The sequence below is a fragment of the Hyperolius riggenbachi genome, chromosome 7, assembly GCF_040937935.1.
Source record: "Hyperolius riggenbachi isolate aHypRig1 chromosome 7, aHypRig1.pri, whole genome shotgun sequence".
Lineage (NCBI taxonomy): Eukaryota > Metazoa > Chordata > Amphibia > Anura > Hyperoliidae > Hyperolius > Hyperolius riggenbachi.
The window spans coordinates 186047551-186070886 of NC_090652.1; the positions used below are offsets into that span (position 1 = coordinate 186047551).

General features: G+C 46.0%; 1 protein-coding gene across 1 annotated transcript in view; it reads left to right on the forward strand.

Annotated features, from left to right (window-relative positions):
- LOC137526134 (carboxypeptidase O-like) overlaps nt 1-23336 on the forward strand; it is a 967352-nt gene that overhangs the window by 312737 nt on the left and 631279 nt on the right. Inside the window, exon 6 of the mRNA XM_068247353.1 lies at nt 18189-18299. Coding sequence (XP_068103454.1) covers nt 18189-18299 — 111 coding nt within the window. The remainder of the gene's footprint in view (nt 1-18188; nt 18300-23336) is intronic.

Here is a 23336-nt window from a genome sequence, read left to right on the forward strand (position 1 = left end):
CGAATAAAGCCTTTGGCCAGATTCTCCCCAATGTACTCCTGCATCGCCAATTTTTCGGGCCCCGACAAATTGTACAAACGACCCCGGGGAGGTACACAACCAGAACGGAGATCAATGGGACAGTCGAAAGGGCGATGTGGAGGCAATTTATCGGCAGCTTTAGGGCAGAAAACATCAGAATATTCAGCATACTGGTCTGGTACCCCTTCCACCTGAATTCTGGTTTGCCCCAATGTTAGCTTCCCCAAACACTGATGAAAACAATGGGGAGACCAGGAGGTTAACTGACCCGTGGCCCAGTCGATGTGCGGTGAATGGACTTGCAACCACGGCATGCCTAAGATAATAGTGGAGGTTGACATGTGCAGCACAAAAAATTGTAATTCTTCCCCATGCAGAACCCCTATGGTAAGTCTCACCATCGGAGTCTGTGACAGGGCACGATTCCGTTGCAGAGGGGAATCGTCCACTGCCGTAACCTGAATGGGGGGGTCTCACAGGAGTGAGTGGGAGGCCCAACTCCTGAGCAAATTCGAAGTTCATAAAATTAGCCGCTGAGCCAGAATCAATAAAGGCTTCAGTGGATACAGATTTATCCTCCCATGTAACCGTACAAGGGAGAAGTAATTTTTTCTCTTTAAGGGGTGCAATTTGCGTGCCCAGGGTGTCACCCCCCACTACTCCTAGGCAAACTCGTTTCCCGACTTGTTAGGGCAGTTTCGCACTCTATGCCCTGCTGCTGCACAATACAGGCACAGCTGTTCTGTCATTCTCCGCCTTCGTTCCACCTGGGTCAGCCTTGACCGACCAATCTGCATTGGTTCGGGCGGTGGCAAGGCCGGGGAGGGTGAGACAGGAGGAGAAGGTGTCACTAGGGGTGTAGCGGATGGTGCCGCGTACGATGTCACCCTGACACGGTGACTGCCCCTAGCCTGCCTCTGGTGGCGCAACCTGCGATCCACTCGAATGGCCGATGATATGGCTTCATCAACCGTCTTGGGCTCAGGCACGGTTAACATTAAGTCGGAGACCTCCTCTGACAACCCAGACAAGAAGTAATCCATTAAGGCAAAGTTGTCAAATCTAGTAGTGACTGACCACCTGCGGAATTCTGCCGCATAATCCTCAACTGAACCTCTGCCTTGCCGCAAAAGTTTGAGCTTCCGCTCAGAGGATGCAGCAAGGTCAGGGTCGTCGTAAATTACGGCCATAGCCTTAAAGAATTCCTCTACCGAGGTTAGAGCTGTATCGGTAGAAAGCAGGTTATATGCCCAGGACTGGGAGTCGCCAGTCAGCAGGGTTTTAATGAAGATGACCCGTTGGGCCTCAGTCCCCGAGGATCGGGGTCTCAACTCAAAATATGACAACACTCTACTCCTGAAATTCCGGAAGTCAGATTTGTGGCCGGAAAACTTATCAGGTACAGGCATACGTATGTCATCACTAGGAGGGGATCGCACTGAATCAACTGACGTCTGTAGGGTTTTCACAGAGCCTGATAAGGCATCAATTAAAGGCAGCCATACACTGGTCGATGTGCCATCAGATCGACCAGCTGACAGATCCCTATCTGATCGAATCTGATCAGAGAGGGATCGTATGGCTGCCTTTCCTGCAAACAGATTGTGAATCGATTTCAGCCTGAAACCGATCACAATCTGTTGTGGTGGTGCTGCCGCCGCTCCCCCCGCCGGTATACATTACCTGAGGCTGGCTCCCGGGCGTGATGTCCCCGTCATGTGGCACCTCCGGCTGCGGCATCCGCATAGAACTTAAGCTATCACACCAGTGACAGCGGAAGTTCAAATAGAGCGCCCTCTAGTTGTACTTCCGCTGTCACTGGCATGACAGCGGAAGTTATACGAGGATGCCGGAGGTGCCATGACGGGAGCAGTGACGGACGGGATGCCCGGGAGCCAGCCTCAGGTAATGTATACCTGATCGGATCGGCCGCCGCTAGCGACGCGCTCCCTACCCGCGGGCGATCGAGGGTAATTTCCCGCACGGCGCGATCGACGGACCGATCCGATTTCGGGAGGAAATCGGATCGGCGGGTGCGTGTTGCGCGAACGATTGGCAGCAGATTCGATCCCAGTGATCGAATCTGCTGTCGAAACTGCCGCAAATCGGGCCAGTGTATGGCCACCTTTAAGGCTTTGTGCTGGCCCAGTGCTTGATGAATGTTATCCACCGAAGTGGCAAGCACAGTCAGAGGATCAGTGCGTGATTCCATCGTTTTTGTGGTCTGGCGTTCTGTAACGATCGGTGGGCGCAGAGAGTATCTGATTACCGGTGATCTGCAGTATCGCCGGAAATACAGATATATACCAGATTATAAGTGATCTGCAGTCTCACCGATAATCCGATATACAAACTAACCTCTGTTCGCCTGAGTAGAGTGTAGTGTTTTGGTGTAACAGTAACACTAGGAGGCCTAGGCCTCAGTGCAGCAAGGAGAACTGCACGGATTCCTTCCGCAGACCTGAGCTCTCCAAGACGGGAGGAGTCAGACTGACAGTAGGAAGGAAAGTCCGAGAGTGACACTCAGGAAGAAGTGTCACTAACAGGACTGGGAACCGCCTCCAATCGTGAGGTCGGTTCTCGAGGTCAGACAAGCCAGATCGTACACACACGGACAGATAAAGTACAAATACAGTAGGCAAAGGCGGAGTCAAAGTACAGGCAGGGTTCGGCAACGGGGTATCAGATATATCGGGGTACAAAATCAGGAGGCAGAAACAGAGTCTAGGAATGAGCCGAGGTTCGGCAACAGAGTATCAGAAATATCGAGGTACAAGGTCAGAGTTCAGGAGGATAGTCGAGGCAGGCAAAAAGTCATAACAGAAAATCACAATCAAACTAGTACTTTAGCTATCAATAATCTAGCTAAGTGTAGGATTACAGCTCCAGCTGGTCCCGGCACACTTAAGGATCTGACTACGGATCTGGGTGCTCCCACATATGTGATCGCACGCCAGACAAAGAGCAAGTGAACAACCAGCAGTATATATACTCTAGGACCTTTCCAGGACCTCCCTAATTGCTGGTCCAATGAGAGCAGTGGAATTTGTCAGCTGACCCAGCTGGTCAGCCGACACCCTTCTAACTGCTATTTAAACTCTGCCTCTCTGCTCGCGCGCGTGTAAGTCTGAATCTTGGTGGACTATCAGTCCCAGCCACACCAGTACTGTCATGCAATGTATCTAGTGCGGGGGCCGCCTCTGATGCGGATTCCGCCGCACTGCCTATGCGGCATGCAGCGGTTTTTCCGCGTTGTGACGCCATGCTGGACGCGGAAACAGCCGCCTCACCTTGAGAGACGGCGGCATTTCCGCGTTTCCTTACAATTACGCTATGGAAAGTTTTTTTCTGAGGTATCTGGAATGAGCATTGAAAGTGGATCCAGGACCTAATGTACTGAGGCTACCTGGGGTTTATGCGATTTATGATCAGTCTCACAGTGGTCACAGTGTAATCGGTGAGTCTGTTTCCTGTTGGCAGGGCCGGATTTGGACTTCCCAGTGCCCTAGGCCCGGTACCACCAACCGCCCGCCCCCCCCCCCCCCCCCACCCACACACACACACACACACACACACACACACACTCAGGGTGCATACACACATCAGACCATAGTCTTTGGAAAATGAAGGATCACAGACCAATTTTACCCCCTTCCATGTAGTATGAGGGCCATACGTACAAAGTCTATTCTATTGAGCTGAACTCCCCATCAGACAGAAATCTTTGCAAGATGCTGCACACAAAGATGCTGTACACATGCAAAAGATCAGTATCTGCAAAAGATCTGTTCCTGCAAAAGATCCGTTTCTGCAAAATGCATTCATAGTCTATGATATCTGCAGATCCTCATACACACTTTGTTTAACAAACATTCATCTGCAGATCAGATCCACCAGGATGGATCTTCAGATCTGCAGATGATTGTCTGATCTGCAGATAATTGTCTGTTAAACAAGGTGTGTATGAGGATCTGCAGATATCATAGACTATGAATGCATTTTGCAGGAATCCAGGAACAGATCTTTTGCAGATATTGATCTTTTGAACGTGTTCAGCATCTTGCAAAGATTTTTATCTGATGGGGAGTTCAGCTCCATAGAATAGACTGTGTAGGTATGGCTCTCATACTCCATGGAAGGGGGTAAAATTGGTCTGTGATCTTTCATTTTCCAAAGACTGTGGTCTGATGTGTGTATGAGCCTTTAGAAAAATGAAAGATCACAGACCAATTTTACCCCCTTCCATGTAGTATGAGAGCCATACCTACACAGTCTATTCTATGGAGCTGAACTCCCCATCAGACAGAAATCTTTGCAAGATGCTGCACACAAAGATGCTGTACACATTCAAAAGATCAGTATCTGCAAAAGATCTGTTCCTGCAAAATGCATTCATAGTCTATGATATCTGCAGATCATCATACACACCTTGTTTAACAGACATTCATCTGCAGGAACTGTGGCAGGAACAGATCTTTTGCAGATACTGATCTTTTGTGTCTGTACAGCATCTTTGTGTGCAGCATCTTGCAAAGATTTCTGTCTGATGGGGAGTTCAGCTCCATAGAATAGACTGTGTAGAGTATGGCTCTCATACTACATGAAGGGTGGTAAGATAGGTCTGTGATCTTTCATTTTCCAAAGACTATAGTCTGATGTGTATATGAGCCTTAACCATCACTTGTTTGCAGGATACCTATGAATGTTTTCTCTCTGAAAAATGATGAATGATTGGTTTTCCTGTTAGAGCAGTGAGTCCCTAATGCCTGGTACGCACCAGATAGATGGGTTGAATCGATTTTCCGATCACTTATACAAAGTCGATTAGAAAAATGATCAGAAATCAGATTAGACCTGTCAGAAATAATCAATTTGAACCCATCTATCTGATGGCAAATTGCATGGTGTGTACCAGGCATGAAGTAGCAGAGCGGCATTCATCTCCCTCTCTGCTCTTCTGTAATCACAGATCTGTTGCATTTAGGTGTTTTTTTTACTGTTTGCCAACACAGTACAAATATATATTTTTTTAATTTTTAGTGTATGTTATTACTTTTAGTATACAAAACAGAATGTAACAATACAACAGTACATTTGTAATTATAGAGAAGTTGTCTATCTCATACTAGACTACTGCTGCCTTTAAAATGAGCCAGCAAGGGTTTAAGATTTAGCTTAGAAGGGGCTGCCATAAATCTCTCTAAGGAAAAAAAAACCCTTATCTGTTTAAGATTTACAATCCAGGGGGAGAGAGGAGAAGGAATGGCTCAAGTCATTAACAGAATCTGACCAGCAACACATTGTTTAGCCCAGCTTGAGTTGTAAAGTGGAAATAATTCTGTTAAAATGTTTACTTTTACTGGATCAGAAATTGTCTACATTGTGATCCATGTTTCTCTCACCCCTGGCAATAAACTGAAGCGTGTATGTTCAGTAGATAGCACTGTCTCATTGCACACCACGAAGTAAGGAAAATACAAGGAGCTCTGGAATTCTGTGTGTGTGTGCAGCAAAGCCGGGGCGCTTTGGAGCAGGAGAAATGATTTATTTTGACATGCAGCCTCTTATCTCTCTCAGGTCCTGCCGCCCATTTATCCTTCTGATTTTTTTCCGCCCTAGGCCGTGACCTTTGTGGCCTTTGCAGAAATCCGGCCCTGCCTGTTGGGTGCTATCTGGTGGTGGATTAACAACAACTGTCAGCATCAGAAGCAGTGATGATTTAAAGTCGAAGCAGCAGGAGTGCTCTCCGGGTCCCCCGAATGCGAATTTACCCAAAAATGCGGGTGATTTTTCAGGGTTGCTGAAGTCGAAGCCGAACCCGAATGTTCAAATTCATGCCGAATCCGAAGGTTCCCGAATGTGCGCACTCGAATTCGGCTGGATGACTTGGTGGGTTTGGGGTTCGGCTTCGCGATTCGGGGATGACGTCATTGGGCCAATCAGAAGTCCTCCAACCGAGGACCTGGCAACCCTAGCAACCAATCAGAGGAAGGGAGCCTGGCCCTCCCCTGCTCTATATAAGGCGGCGGCCATGTTGCGGAGCCACGTATTTGTGTGACTGTGCAAGTACTGAGAGTATCTCCAGTGCTGTGCTGCGTCTGATCAAGTGCATCCTCATTGCCAAACCTAGCGTTTTGCTTCCTAAACACCTCCTAAACACATTGATTGTACTCTTATATAGTTAGATAGTAATTTGCTTGTTTGTAGTCAGCTAGTGTATAGTGTATCCTGTGCTTGGCTAGTGTTAGCCTGTGCACAGGCTGGGCCTGCTAGCCTAGGGCAGCCTTAGCCTACTACTAGCTTAGGTAGGTTAGGGATTCTAGTTAGTTGTGTACTAGTTTAGTTAATTATTTAGTGCTGCTGTAGTCTGTTAGTTTATTAGCTTCAGTACTGTGTTAGTTAGTTACTGACTGTGATTGTGTACAGGCCAGCAAACATCTGTTGTGATCTGTGACAGTCATCAGCCCGACCCTATGGATTGATTGCGTCTGACTGTGTGTGACCGACTTTAATTGTCACCACTCACCAACGTCTGCCGCACGACTTAGTTATTGTGTAGTACACTAGGGATTTATTAGTTACCTGCGTACTACTACTACCCGTTCAGTAAATTTTTTCTACTGTTAGTGTGTGATTTTATTAGCTTCTGTACTGTGTAATAATTAATAGTTACATCCAGGGTTGCTCGTAAACTACACCAGTGCGAATCTACGCGTCGTAGTACGCAACTACGCATCGTAGTTCGTAGGCGAAGTTTAAGAACTACACATACGCATTTCCACGTAGTCGTAGTCCCGCTATGCGAAGCTTCGCCCGCTACGCGTAGTTGACGTATGTATTGCGAAGTCAACTACGTGTGCGGTAACTGCATCTATATGGTTTATTGCGCATGCGCAGAAATATTATTGCCCTTTTATACGCATACAATTCCGCATTGGAAGGTGGAATGTACGCTTATATTAGTTTATATATGCACATAGGTAGCAGAATATTGCGGAAAATTTTCCGCATAAGGGCATAAGCGGTCGCATCAACTACGATACACACTACGCGAAGCTTGCATATTTTAACGCGTAGTCTACGGAATGCAAACGTAGTGAAGTTTCTGATTACATAACCGTAGATTGCGAAGCGTTTTTGCGTAAAAATACGCGTAGTTCCAGCGGAGCGAAGTTGGCTGACTACGACCATCCCTGGTTACATCACAGGCCAGCATCCGTTGTGAGTGACCTGTGACTGTCATCTGCCCGACCCTATTGATTGATTGCGTCTCACCGTGTGTGACCGACTTAAATTGTTACTAACTGTCTGCCACACGACTTAGTTATTGTAGTACGCTAGGGATTTTTTAGTTACCTGTGTACTACTACTACTACTACTACTACTACTACTCGTTCAGTTAATTTTTTCTACTGTTAGTGTGTGATTTTATTAGCTTCTGTACTGTACTTCGCAGTGAAGGCTTCAGACCTTAGTTAGATCCGTGTGTGCTTTGAAACGGCAGGACCCCGGGGATTTCACACTAGCTTAGGAAATATATATTATTACTGTTTTGATTATACTGTGTTTGACCTTTGCCTGTTTCTCTGACTACTCTTTGCTTTACGATTCTGTACCTCTGCCTATCTGATCCGTTGCTGACCTCTGCCTGAATACTCACTTTGCTATTGCCTACTGATTCTGTACCTCTGCCAATCTGATCTGTTGCCGACCTCGGCCTGTATACTCACATTGTTATTGCCTGCAGATTTTGTACCTTAATATGTCAGATCTGTTACCGACCCTGCCTGTTGACCATTCTTTATATCTGTACCAGTTACAGTATTGCCTTCTACTGTCACTGTTTGCAACATTTTTCTTGTTTGTCTGTCTGCTAGTGCCCTCATACACTAGCAGATCGTTAAATTAGAGCAGACCAATCGATATGGAAGAGCTTTGCAAGCAGGTGCAAGCGGTATCGGTTGAAAAGGGTGCCTGAGCTGCCTGTATGAAAAGGGCGCCTCCATAGACATCAATGTTATTTCTGGAAATATGGGCTACAAGGTGGTGAAAAGGGCGCCCGAGTTTTGATATAGGCTACAAGCGGGCGCCCCTTTGTAGCCCATATTTTTTCGGCTACAAGGTTTTGGGCTACAGTAGGGCGCCCCTTTGTAGCCCATATTTTTTCGACTACAAGGTTTTCGGCTACAGTAGGGCACCCCTTTGTAGCCCATATTTTTTATTCGGCCGAGTTTTGATATAGGCTACAGGCGCTGGAAGCCGAATTATTTCATTCCCCCACTATCCATGGCGGCCTGTAGGGGGAATAGTAATTAACACATCCCGGACTTTTTTTGTAGCCAAAGTTTTTATATGGGCTACAAGTGCTGGAAGCCGAATTATTTCATTCCCCCACTATCCATGGAGGCCTGGAGTGGGAATAGTAATTAACATGTCTCGGAGTTTTTTTTGTAGCCGAAGTTTTTATATGGGCTACACCAGGCACCTTTTTTTGTAGCCGAAGTTTTTATATGGGCTACACCAGGCGCCTTTTTTGTAGCCAAAGTTTTTATATGGGCTACACCAGGCGCCTTTTTTTGTAGCCGATGTTTTTATATGGGTTACACCAGGCGCCTTTTTTGTAGCCAAAGTTTTTATATGGGCTACACCAGGCGCCTTTTTTTGTAGCCGATGTTTTTATATGGGCTACACCAGGCGTCTTTTTTGTAGCCAAAGTTTTTATATGGGCTCCACTAGGCGCCCTTTTTTACAGGCGCCCTTTTCATATAAACCCCTATGACCTACCACCTAATCATGAGGCGCTAAAATCAGTTAGTGATTTATTTGACGCCATGGCGATCATATATGATGATCCTGATACAGCTGCTACTGCCGTACGTAAGATTCGTAACCTCCGTCAGGGTCATCGCTCTGCGGAGGATTACGCGGCAGAATTTCGAAAATGGGCTAGCGCCTCTAGGTGGGAAAACTTTGCTTTATTGGATCAATTTATGTTAGGATTATCTGATAAAGTATCTGAAGCCTTGCTCAGTCACCCAGAGCCTCGCACTCTGGAGGAAGCCATCGCTTTGGCTATTAAAGTTGACCGAAGAATCCGGTATCACCACCAGAGCCGGTCTCGGTCACTTTTACGGTCCTCAGTACCACCTTCCAGCTCTGTTTCCTCTTCAGACGAACCCATGCAGTTGGGCCACACTAAATTGTCTGATCCTGAGAAACAGAGAAGGAGATTGGAGGGTTTATGTCTTTTTGCGGAGTAAAAGGGCATGTGGTACAATACTGTGTTAAAAAGTCAGAGAACCTCTTCCACCTAGGTTCTGTCGGGGGTGTACCCCTATGCGATTTTTAATCACCCCAAAGTTCTGATAAGTTGCTGCTACCTATTAAGGTATTCGTGAAGGATTGTGAGTATACTTCTCAAGCCTTCATCAATTCAGGAGCAGCAGGAAATTTTTATGCCAGGTTAGTAGAGGAATGGGGTATTCCTTCGATCCCCATGGAGAAAAAGCTCTATGTAACTGGTATTGATGACTCTCCTTTGCAGGATCATCAACCCATTTCACAAACTACTTCTATTTCATGTCAGATTGGGTTGTTTCATATGGAGGAGATGCAATTTTATGTCTTAAAAATGGCATCATGCTCCATAATCCTGGGTCTTCCCTGGTTGCAGAAACATTCTCCTCAGATCGACTGGAGCATCGGGCAACTCACCTCCTTGTCTCCCTTCTGCTTGGAGAATTGTTTACAAAATCTACCGGTACATACTCTTTGTCTGGCTGTAGAGGGGGTTCCTAAACAGTACACACAGTTTTCTGACGTATTTCCCCCCCAATCAGCAGACAAATTGCCTCCACATCGCTCATTTGACTGTCCTATAGATATGCGTCCAGGTACTATGCCTCCTAGAGGACATGTTTATCCCCTGTCTGGTCCTGAAAAGAAAGATTACATCAAGATTATGAAAGATTACATCAAGGAAAACTTAAAAAAGGTTTTATCCACCCTTCTAGCTCTCCGGCCTGAGCAGGGTTTTTCTTTGTACAAAAGAAAGATGGAGGTCTTAGACCATGCATAGACTATAGGGGTCTGAACAATATCACAGTCAAAAACAAGTATCCTTTGCCCCTCATTGAGGATTTGTGCTCGCAAGTCACTGGGACACAGATATTTTCCAAGTTGGATCTCAGAGGGGCTTATAACCTAATCGGGATCAGACAGGGGGATGAATGGAAGACCGCTTTCAATACGCAAGACGGTCACTATGAGTACCTGGTGATGGCTTTTGGGTTATGTAATGCACCTGCGGTCTTTCAAGAGTTTGTAAACAAGATTTTTAGAGATGTACTTGGTAGATTTGTTATCATCTATTTAGACGACATTCTAATGTTTTCCAAAACTATTGAGGCACATCGCCAGCATGTGAAATTTGTATTGCAAAAATTAAGAGAGAACTCTCTTTATGCGAAAGTTGAAAAATGTCTGTTTGAAGAGAGATAACATTTCTGGGGTACATTATCTCCGATTCCGGGTTATCCATGGACCAAAGGAAGGTCGATGCTGTTTTGGAATGGCCTCAACCCCTGGGGCTGAAACCATTGCAAAGGTTCATCGGGTTTGCGAATTACTACCGCAAGTTTATTCGCAACTTCTCTACGATAATTGCACCCCTGACTAATATGACCAAGAAAGGGGCTGATCCCTCTCACTGGTCAATTGACGCTTCCCAGGCTTTCCAAACACTAAAAAAAGTGTTTTGTTCTGCCCCCGTCCTTATGCATGCCAATGTCCTCCGACCATTTATTGTGGAAGTTGACGCGTCTGAGATAGGAGTTGGTGCTGTCCTGTCGCAGTACTCCGGTCAACCAGAACGCTTGCACCCTTGTGCGTTCTTCTCACGTAAATTTAGTTCGGCAGAGAGAAATTACGACATCAGCAATAGAGAGTTACTGGCAGTTAAGATGGCATTTGAGGAATGGAGGCATTGACTGGAGGGGGCAGAACACACCATTACGGTATATACAGATCACAAAAATCTGGAATACATAGAAGGAGCTAAAAGACTGAACCCCAGGCAGGCACGCTGGGCTTTGTTTTTTTCCCGCTTTCGGTTTATCATAACTTATAAACCTGGGAGCAAGAACATCAAAGCCGATGCATTATCCAGATGCTTTGATCCTTTTGAGTCTGTACCTGCCGCTCCTTCTAACATTCTTCCCGAGCATATTGTTATTTCAGCAACCGAGTTATCAGTTGATCTCTCTGAATCATTGGCCCAGTTTCAGGCAGAGGCCCCACCAGGGAAACTCCCGGAACGACTTTTTGTCCCATTACACTTACGATTATCGGTACTTCAGCAATACCATTGCAGTAAAGTGGCAGGTCATCCAGGTGTGACCAGAACATTGGAGTTACTCCAACGATATTTCTGGTGGCCCTCTATGAAAGTTGATTGTAAAGACTTTGTGTCAGCTTGCACAGTCTGTGCTAGAATCAAAGCGACCAGGAATGCCCCTGCTGGTACGTTACAACCGCTACCAATTCCCAGTTCTCCCTGGACGCATATTTCTATGGACTTCATCGTAGATCTCCCTATGTCCCAGGGAAAGACTGTCATCTGGGTTGTGGTGGACAGGTTCAGCAAAATGGCACATTTCATACCGCTGGACAAATTACCGTCCGCCAAAGAACTAGTTGAGTTATTTGTCAAGAATATCTTTCGCTTACATGGTATTCCCGAAAATATCGTATCAGATAGAGGGGTACAGTTTGTATCACAATTCTGGAAGAACTTCTGTGCTCATATGGGTATGTCTTTTTCCTTCTCCTCTGGGTTCCACCCTCAAACTAATGGCCAGACAGAAAGAATTTAATCAGTCTCTAGAGCAGTTTCTGAGGTGTTATGTTTCAGAATCCCAGGAGGATTGGGTACAGTTTTTGCCATTTGCGGAATTTGCACAGAATGATTTATTGAATGCTTCATCAAAATTTTCTCCTTTTCAGGTAGTCTTTGGGAGGTCACCCAAATTCTCGTTTGTGCCCTCTGCTTCCTCGTCCTACCCAGTACTGCAGGACTGGGTGGTCAGGATGCGAGAGATCTGGACCTCGGTCAATCGGAACTTGAAGGAAGCCGTCGCATCCCAGAAGTGACAGGTTGATCACCATCGCTCTCCCCAGCAGCAGTTCTCTCCTGGGGATCGTGTATGGGTTTCCACAAAAAATATTGGTTTGCGCCAACCCTCGGCCAAACTTGGTCCTAAATTTATTGGTCCCTACGTTATTTCTAAAAAGATTAATGAAGTAACTTATAAAAGGTGTCCCTGCCAGCTTCCATGAAAGGGAGCAAGTCTTTTCATGTATCTCTCTTGAAATCTGCCACCAATGCTGATATTGATTCCACTCCCCCCCTCCTGTGATTATTGATGGCGAACCTGAATTTCAAGTGGAGAAAATTTTAGATTCCAGGAAAATAAGGAATTCCATACAGTATGTAGTACATTGGAAGGGCTACGGCCCAGAGGAAAGATCTTGGATTTCGGCTCATAGAATGCATGCAGATGAGTTGGTCTCAGACTTTCATAAAACTCACCCAGATAGACCAGTTCTGGCGAGTCCACGCCTCGGGGGGGATGGGGTAATGTCAGTAAATCTGCGCTTACCAGCTCACTCGCGGTTTCCTCCGCTGGCAGCGCATCTGGGACTTCCGGTGCGGCTGCCCGCATTGTCAGGAATAGTGTCAGCAGCGTTCATGCGGAGATCCGGCTGCATGATTCTCAGACTGCAAATGAGGGTGGACACATGCGCTGTCGGCGACGCCCTTCTTATGCTCTAAGGAAGCGTGTCAGCTGATCACCTGTTAGCTGACACGCATGGCTCCACCTCCGGTTCCTGATTGGCCAAGTGGCTTAGAGGCGCGGTTGCCTGCTTACCCGGGCTATTTAAGAGCTGTGCTAACACTTGCTCACTGTCTGCTCTAGCTAACACTTCGCAGTGAAGGCTTCAGACCTTAGTCAGAGCCGTGTGTGCTTTGAACCGGCAGGACCCCAGGATTTCACACTAGCTTAGGAAATATATATTAATACTGTTTTGATTATACTGTGTTTGACCTTTGCCTGTTTCTCTGACTACTCTTTGCCTTACGATTCTGTACCTCTGCCTATCTGACCCGTTGCCGACTTCTGCCTGAATACTCACTTTGCTATTGCCTACTGATTCTGTATCTCTGCCAATCTGATCCGTTGCCGACCTTGGCCTGTATACTCACATTGTTTTTGCCTGCCGATTTTGTACCTTATATGTCAGATCTGTTACTGACCCTTCCTGTTGACCATTCTTTATATCTGTACCAGTGACAGTATCGCCTTCTACTGTCACTGTTTGTAACATTTTTCTTGTTTGTCTGTCTGCTAGTGCCCTCATACACTAGCAGATCGTTACATGCGGCCAGTGACGTGGTCACCGAGAAGCGCTCTCGTCTGTCCCCAGAGTGCATGGACAGACTGACATTTTTGAAGATACACCAGGCCTGTATTGAAGGCACGTTCCTGGCACCTGTTGTCGGCGAGAGGAGGACATGAGGTGCCTGTGAATTATTCTTTGACATCAACCTTCAGTCCCTGGGTGCTGATAATTAGGCCTGGTTTTTCTTTAGTTGCTCTGGTAGTAACGCTAGGTACCGTGACATGCCTGCTGCTGCCACACGTCACTCCTCCTCCTGCTGCATTTATTTATTTATGAATTTATGTATTTGTTGTATTTATAAAGTGCCAACATATTACGCCGCGCTGATTTTCAACCTCCTGCTGTCTCTGTTCCCACCGCCAGGGTCCACACAATACATTGCCTGCTGCCACACGTCACTCCTCCTCCTCCTCCTCCTGCTGCTGTATTTATTTATTTATGAATTTATTGTATTTATAAAGCGCCAACATATTGCGCCGCACTGATTTTCATCCTCCTGCTTTCTGTGTTCCCAACGCCAGGGTCCACAACACAATACATTGCCTGCTGCCATATGTCACTCCTCCTCCTGCTTTATTTATTTATTTATGAATTTATTTATGTATTTATTGTATTTATAAAGCGCCAACATATTACGCTGCACTGATTTTCATCCTCCTGCTTTCTGTGTTCCCAACGCCAGGGTCCACAACACAATATATTGCCTGCTGCCATACATCACTCCTCCTCCTCCTGCTGCTGTATTTATTTATTTATGGATGTATGAATTTATGTATTTATAAAGTGCCAATATATTACGGCGCACTGATTTTCATCCTCCTGCTGTCTGTGTTCCCAACGCCAGGGTCCAAAACACAATACATTTCCTGCTGCCATACGTGACTCCTCCTCCTCCTCCTGCTGTATTTATCCTCCTGCTGTCTGTGGTCCCACCACCAGGGTCCACACAATTCATTGCCTGCTGCCACATGTCACTCCTCCTCCTCCTGTTGTATTTATCCTCCTGCTGTCTGTGGTCCCACCGCCAAGGTTCACACAATACATTGCCTGCTGCCATACGTGACTCCTCCTCCTCCAGCTACTGCTGTATTTATTTATGAATTTATGAATATATTGTATTTATAAAGCGCCAACATATTACGCCGCACTGATTTTCATCCTCCTGCTGTCTGCTGGCTTATCGCCCTTTTGTAAATCAGGCCCTTGGTGTTTGCACGTCTCCTGTCACAGCAGATCGCCCCTTCTGTGACAGACATAATATGTCATTTTGCATTTTGTATTATAATGGCAAGCTCTTAGGGTCGTGTTTTGTGTATTGTATATTGTTTATGGTTTGTATGCTTGATTTTTAGCTTGCACTCCTTGCCTGATGAAGCGGGTTATACCTACGAAACGTGTTGCGGAGTGCCAAAATAAATTGTTATTTGTGATTTGAACAATCTCGATTGTCCATCATTTCAGGAGGTAAGTCCACCTGTACTCCTCCTTTTTAGTTGTTTTTAGATCATTTTAACCTGCCTGGCGCCTCTGTCCAAATTTGCACAGTATATATTGCACCTTGGGTGGAGGGGACTCTCCCCTTCTTTCTATCTATAGAGAGCGACTTCTTAAACCTGAGTGGGGTCAGGTTCTAATGCTCCCCACCTGCATTTCAAGTGGTTGCCTATGTGGTAACCCATGTCTGTGAGTATATCCACATCTGTTAATTATTTTGCCAACAATTGCTAGACTTACTGCACCATATTGGGCTCTCAGTTTTTCTTTTTTGTTTCAAGTGCTCCTGCTGTCTGTGTTCCCACCGCCAGCGTCCACACAATACATTGCCTGCTGCCGCACATTACTCCTCCTCCTGCTGTATTTATCCTCCTGCTGTCTGTGGTCCCACCGCCAGGGTCCACACAATACATTGCCTGCTGCCACACGTCACTCCTCCTCCTCCTCCTGCATTAATCCTCCTGCTGTCTGTGTTCCCACCGCAAGGGTCCACACAATACATTGTCTGCTGCCAGTGCCACACGTCACTCCTCCTCCTCCGGCTGTATTTATCCTCCTGCTGTCTGTGGTCCCACCGCCAGGGTCCACACAATACATTGCCTGCTGCCATACGTCACTCCTCCTCCTGCTGCTGCTGTATTTATCCTCCTGCTGTCTGTTTTCCCACCGCCAGGTTCCACAGAATACATTGCCTGCTGCCATACGTCACTTTTTTTGTTTTGTTTTTAATTACACCTATTTAAATGTGATTTTCCTTTTAAAAAAAAAAAAACGCATCCGAATTCCCGAACGCAAATTTTTACCGAATTTTGCTAATGACATCTGAACCGAATTCGAATTTGAACCGAATTTTGCGGTTGCATCCGAATCCGAATGTCCTCCTGACCCGAATTCGAATGTACCCGAATCGAATTTTGGTACATCTGAGCATGCCTGCTCAGCAGTGAAATAATGGACAATGTGTGATGATTTGACTTATTAGGCGATCTGCGCTGGACTTTATCTGTTATATAAGTTCTGGATGCTAACCTGGCTAACAGGGGCATAAATAGATAATTTGCATATTCAGTAGTGGTGCATTGTGAGAAGCCACAAATGTTCATTTAAAGCTGAATTATTGCAAGTTTCCTTCAGTTTTAAGAAGGCAAATCACACCAAACATTGCTTTTTAGTAGGAGCTCTTTTTGGTCTCTTTTAGCCCCCTATACATTCCTAGTGGTTTGGGTCACCCCGAGCTGCTTGGTTACTCTGTTGAAATGACAATGTATTCTGTAAAGTGCTGAAGAATGTCAGTGCTACATAAATACATAATAATAGTTTCAAATGCTACTGGCTTCCCTGTAGTGTGCTCAGAGAGTAGTGTACATAGTTGTGCACATTGTTCTCCAAGTAGCAGGGTTGGTCAGAGAGACAGTGGGAGAGGGAGCATGAGCAGAGGGTGAGGGCGAGCAGAGGAAGATAAGCTACATACTCACCACAGTGACCGCAACGACCCAGGAAGATGGATCCAGTGAGGTCTCCCTAATGACAAGCATCCAGCGATTAATTTTGCTGCCAGCGGGTATGCATGGACGTCATGTGACATTACACGATGGGCGCTAATGGCAAGTCAAGCGACCACAGTACTTTACGGGGTGTCGTCAGGGATCTTAAACATCTGATCCACAGTGATGGTCATTTATCACTGCGCAATGCTAAGCAATATTTACGTGATTGTGCACCTGTACCCATGTTGCGACATTGTGTAAATTACCACTAGTTGCTAATAAAAATCAATGGACGTTGGGAAAATCATTGGAAAAATCGTGAGGTAGGTACTTAGCATCAGAGAGACGGCAAACAGATAGCATTAATGGAAATACATTATTATGTGTAACAACACAGTGTCAGCAACACTTCAGATATCTGATTATTTGGTGATCTGCAGTATCACCAATAATATAGATATACAAACAAGTTACGTAAAACTTTATTGCACAAGTGTAGTGATTGGTGCAAACAGTAAATCAGGAGAACTACTTCAGTGATAGCCCTTGGAGACTGAGGCTATCACTAGGCAGGGAGTGGTCGTACAAGTGAGGTCGGCAACGGGTCGGTCAGCAGCAGTACAGAATCGTCAGGAAAAATCGTAGTCAAATACAAGCCAAGGTCGGCAGCAGGTCGGACAGGCAAGGTACAGAATCAGGAGGCAAAATCAGAGTCAAAGGTTCAGGCTGAAAATCGGCAACAGATCAGATTGGCAGAGTACAGAATCGAAAGGCAGAAGAATAGTCAGAATTTCAGGCAAGGATCAAACACAATAAGAAATACAATGGTATTGAATACTACTGATTACAGCTATCAAAGGTCTGAGCGCTAACACAAAGTATTCGCAACAGACAATTTGCAAGTGAACACCCGGAGTTTAAATACACAGAGATGCCTGCAAAGGCCCGCCCCAGGTCCTATCCAATCAGTGAGGAGATGTGATGTCACCGACATCAGCTGACCAGAGGGTCAGCTGACTCTTCTCCTCAGGGAATAAAGGTCCTGCCGCAGGGCAAGCGCACGCGTAGCCCTGAGTCTGTGAGCGGCTGAAGGACCTTAACGAGGCGTCCTGTACGCCTGCGAGGCGGGGACCGCCACCAGCTGAGATGCGGAAGTGGCGGTAATGCCACTCTCCGCCGTGGCGGTATCCCTGCCACTCATTATATTATGATAGCCTCAATTATAGGTAGTGATGGATGTAATTGCACGCATTACTTACATGTCCACTAGCATTGCTTGAGCTTTAGATGCTTGCCCTCCTATTCACCCACTCACAATGAAAGACAAAACCTGCATCCCCACTGTGCCCATTTCACATTTCAAACACTGTCCTTGTGAATTCAGTGAGAAGTGCAGCCTGTGTGTCCCAGAGGGGGGAGAGGATCCTACTGCTCAGTAGCTTGTCATGGCAATCCTCCTGACACCTAGACATACCTGACATCGCCTGGGTGGTCTATAGGTTAAAGCACCTCTCTGACTGACAGCATATGTTCTGCAAAGCTAAATTGTGAAATTCTTTGGATTAAACATTAAAGCATAACCTTTCAGAATTTTTTCATAGATTCAGAACCTTTCATAGAATCAACAAAATGGTTCCTTGTTCTTCTTATGCAACTTAATTTTGGGTAAATGTTGCTTTAACTATGAACAACTATCAATACTTTATCATAATTGTATTCCTACAGATTCTTAACCAATACAGGGAGGATCCTTTGCTGACCAAGATGCTAAAACAAGTGGATTTCTATGTTGTGCCCGTTCTAAATGCTGATGGATATGTTTACAGCTGGACAGATGTAAGATATTTATTGTATTTGTTTATGTTAAAAAAGTGTCTGGCTATTACCAACAACGTAACAGGGCCAGCCCCTTACTTGCAAAATGAATAAAACATAGACAGACGAAAACTAAAATTCCTCATTTAGTACACCCTTTTACCAAAGCCAAACTCGCCAATCCACAAGACATTGCCAATGCCTTTAGGGACTACTATAGCTCCTTATATAACCTTAAACTAGACAGAGACACACCTCAACCAACAGTAGCTGGTATAGAAGAATACCTCTATCCCAAAATCAAGATCAACTCGCCTCTCTGAACAAACCTATTGAATTACCTGAGGTAATTTCTGCCATAGCAAAATCTAAATCAAACAAAGCCCCCGGCCCAGACGGGTTCTCTAATGAGTATTTTAAGTGCTTCAAAACTTTACTTGCACGAAAATTACTTCATTATTTAATAAATTCATAAAAGATGGAGAAATTCCACAGGAATTCACATGTGCCACAATTACAGTCCTACCCAAAGAAGGTAAAGACACAACGGTTCCCTCCAACATTAGACCCATCTCTCTTTTTAACTGTGATTTGAATATACGTAAAATTATTAGCAAATAGATTATTTGAACTGCTACTATTATTAGTCTCAGTCGACCAAGTAGGCTTCAAGAAGGGGAGACTCCACCCGGAAAGTAATTAACCTGCTTCATCATGCTAACTCGGCTCGAGGGCCTTCTCTGCTCATAGCTTTGGATGCAGAGAAGGCCTTTGACAGAGTTCATTGGGGTTTCTTAGTGAAGTGCTGTTGAAGTTTGGTATTCAAGGTGACTTTCATAAAGCCATAATGGCACTGTACAAAAATACCTCTGCTGCAGTGAATGTGTCTGGATTTATGTCTGAGAAATTTGAGATCTCAAATGGAACAAGGAATGATTAAACAAACAGAGGTTGAGCAGACATATTAATGCAAAAAATATTTGCTAATATAGACACAAGTGTGTTTAAGGAGGCGGGGGGGGGGGGGGGCTAGGTCATCGACCTATTGAATAACTATAAGTTGTGAAAAAAAGAAAAGGGCACCCCCCTGTATAAAATTGGTGAATGCAAACACCAGTCATTTGTTTGCATTCACCAATTTTATACAGGGGGGTGCCCTTTTCTTTTCTTTCACAACAAATGGAACAAGGCAGGGATGTCCCCTTTCTCCATTAATCTTTGTGTTTGATAATGGAAACTTTGGCAGAATTGGTCTGACTCCAACATACGAGGCATTATGGTCCAAGAAAAATCATTCACCATTAATATTTTTGCGGACAATGTCCTACTGACCCTATCTGATCCACTTAATTCATTACATAATGTGTGCCAAGCATTGACAACATTTTCCAAAGTACCTTACTACAAAAAGAATGAGAGTAAATCTTTATTGATAGGCATCAATATCATCCTGCACCTAAAGACCTGAATTTCGGCTACATTTCCCTTTCCATGGGTGAAGAAGTACATCCCTTATCTAGGAATTAAAATTCCTCCTCACCATAATTATCTATACAAAACTAACTTTCTCCACCTAATCGTCAAAATCCAAACAGATCTTTCCTGCCTGGGGAAATTTGAGTTCTCATTGTTAGGAAAAATTGTAGCATATAAGATAATGGTCCTACCCAAGATTTTATATGTTTTCCACACAATCCCATTAGAACTTTCTCACCATTTCTTTCAGCAAATGAACAAGATTATATCCACCTTCCTGTGGAATAACAAAAGGCACAGACTTTAGCACCCTGCACACCCCCTTTAAACAAGGAGGCTTTGGTCTTCCTATATCACCTTCCTATATAGGTCTTACCCTATATCACCAGTCATGCATATTATGACAAGGCAGTGGCGTCTCTAGGGGCGGGCACAGGGGGCGGGGCGCTCCGGGTGTCATCGTGGGAAGGGGGTGACATCTGGGCCAGGGTCGGATTTACCATTAATCATTATAGACACATGCGTACAGGCGGAAGGCATCGGAATTCCCCTTCCTCCCGTATATTGAAAGTGAGAGGGACACGCTGTGTAGACCCCGCCTACGGTTACCAACAAGTCAGCGAGTGCAGGGGGAAGATGTGTGTGCATACAGTGTGGGCTGGTGTGCAGCGGCTCCCTTCTTCCAAGCTTGTGTATGTGAGAGGGAGCCGCTCTGGCTGCAGATGAGCCTGTCCTGCACTGATCGTAAATTAAAATAAAAACAGCGAGGCCAGCGCTCTCTCCTCTCTATCTCCTACACAGGCGCCCAGGATTCAGCTCCTCAGTATCCTGCGGACAGTCACAGGTCAGCGGCTCATAAACTTTCAGGAGCAGAGCAGAGGTAACGAGAGGAAGGAGGGGAGAGGAGCTCACATTACTCACTGATAGCGAGTTGGAGGGACTTTGCCTTTACTGGGGGAGGGGGTGTCAGTGGCAACAGCCTTTATCTGTTGTTGGATATCTCATCAAAGTTTCCACAAGGGAGGTTTGCATGGTAAGGAACAACCTGTAGATTAGATTGCTATGTATGTAATCTAGCTATGTATGTGCATATTTGACCAAGAGACAAATCTCTCTCTAATTGAATTTGATTAGAGAGAGATCTGTCAGCTGCCCATACACCGCAGGCAGATTCCCGATCAATTTCATGCTGAAATCGATCTGGAATTGTCCTTGTGACACCGCATCCGTCCGCTTCGCTTTCCCGACGTTGCCTACTAATGTAAATGTCCCACCCCGGTGTAAGGTATGCATTACCTGTCTGCAGCCTCCACTTGTCCCCTGCTGGCTTGCGGGATTGCTCCCGTCATACAAGTGCGCCACATGGTTTCCTAGTAAGGGAGTGCGTGTATGACGGGAGTGCGCCTGGAGCAGCAGAGGGACAAGCGCAGGCTATGGACAGGTAATGTATACCTTGCATGGGGCACCGGGGAGACATTTACATTAGGGACAGTGCCGGGGTTTCACTGCATTTGTGAACTGTAACAAAATTGCGCGCCGTTCCTGCCGTGCAGCTGATCGAGTAAGTCGGCCCAACATCTTGCAGCATGCGCAATTGACAATGGGATCAATTTTCATTCCAAAATTGTTTACATTGTTGGTCAGGCATGCACTTGGCAGCACTGATTTTCATCTAATTTGATTATAATAATCGAATGGGATGGTCAATCGGCCTCCAAGTCACTTGATGTGTGGCCACCTTTACTGACAAGGGTATGTAGTGCAGGATGCTAATGGTGAATGTGAGCAAGCGTAAGTTTAGCACTGCAGGTGAAGACAGACTAGCCACTTTATTTAACCTCTTCCTGAGTGGTATGCCCGACACTGTCAGGCATACCGCTCACTGGCCTCAGCAGTCCCCAGGGTTAATGTAAAGATTGCATGGCTGCAAAACCTTTAGCTAGCACTAGTCTAGCTAGTATAAGTAGCCAGCACCCCCTGATCACCTGATCCAGCCACTTATACATTACCCAGCCTCGCTCCAGCAATTGGCGCAGCCTCCCCGCACAGCTCCGGTCTTCACTAGGATCGGGTCTGCGCATGACGGCATGTACGATCCTCCGCCATAGTGAAGACCGGAGCTGTCCGGGGAGGCTGTGGCGATTGCTGGAGCGAGGCTGGGTAATGTATAAGTGGCTGGATCAGGTGATCGGGGGTGCTGGCTACTTATACTAGCTAGCCTAGTGCTAGATATAGGTTTTGCAGCCATGCAATCTTTACAGTAACCCTGGGGACTCAAAAGCTGCAAAACTTCTTGAGCATAACACTCAGGAGGTTAATGTTTAGCTGCTACCACTGAGCTGCAATTTAGCTCCCCTCCATGCCAGGTCATCCTCACTCCTCCCAAATATCCATCTGACATCTAAACACCAGTAACCTGTAGCTGCAGGGCATAGGCATGGATATGCTTGCTGCCTGGGACTTGTAGTGATCCAACAGCTGGACAGTTTAGGCTGTGATGAGGATGGACGGTGTACTCTTCTTTCCTGGCTGCGCTGATTCAACAGGGAGGGAACATCAGGAGCAGCCGAGCAGGTGATAGACATATCAAGCCACAAGCTACACTCTGCAAATGGGGACACCAAGGAGGGAGGCCCATAGTGAGGGGGGAATAACTTGGTCTTCTTGTGAGTGAGAGGGGGAGCAGGCAGTCCCGACACCAAAAGCTGATGCAGCTGATCAAACTCTCCCACACACCCACAGTAGCTTTTCCATGCCACCGAAGTTCAGCAAGGATGCTGTGATGATTTGCTCAGCTGCCTGTGCAGGCAGCCAGCCTTTTGACCATTGTGTAGGTTTGCATGCTGCAGGACTCTGGAAAGAAGAGCTTCTGTCAGTTTTGCAGCTTGTGCTTGCAGAGGAATTTGCATACGTTGTCATGCAAATTGCCTGGCCACATTCATTGGAGGCGTGTACTATAAGTACTATGTCTTTCCCACAATGCTTCGCTGTTCATAAGGATTTCGTCCTATGTAACACTCCTGGTGGGGTGTCAGCCTTGCTCTCTGTTTGAACATCAGCTTAGAGTAATTCCTGAATCTGCGCTAGGCAGATTTCCCTAGTGCAGTTAGGATTGTATTATCTGTATTGCCTGTTCTGTCTTGTCTTGCCTGTTGCCATTGTCCAGTCCCAATGGTGGTCGACAGGAAATGGTTCTGATCTCTGTTCTTGGAGTATAGCTGGTGCAGCGGTTGCTACCAGCTATCTCTTCTGTTCTGTCTCCTGGGATCGCGCTAGCTACTTTTCGCTAGCGCTGGGGATCCTTCTGTTCTGTCTCCTGGGATCGCGCTAGCTACTTTTCGCTAGCGCTGGGGATCCTTCTGTTCTGTCTTCTGGGATCGCGCTGGCCACTTTTCGCTAGCGCTGGGGATCCTTCTGTTCTGCTACTCTGTACCTGGATCGCGCTAGCCACTTTTCGCTAGTGCTGTGGATCCTATCTCTCGCTTGTCCCCGTTTTCGTGTGTCTGTCTTATCTGCTACGACCGCTTGCTGGAGGCTCGGTGAGGTAACCGTTAAGCAAGCGTTCGCTTCCTCTGTTTCATG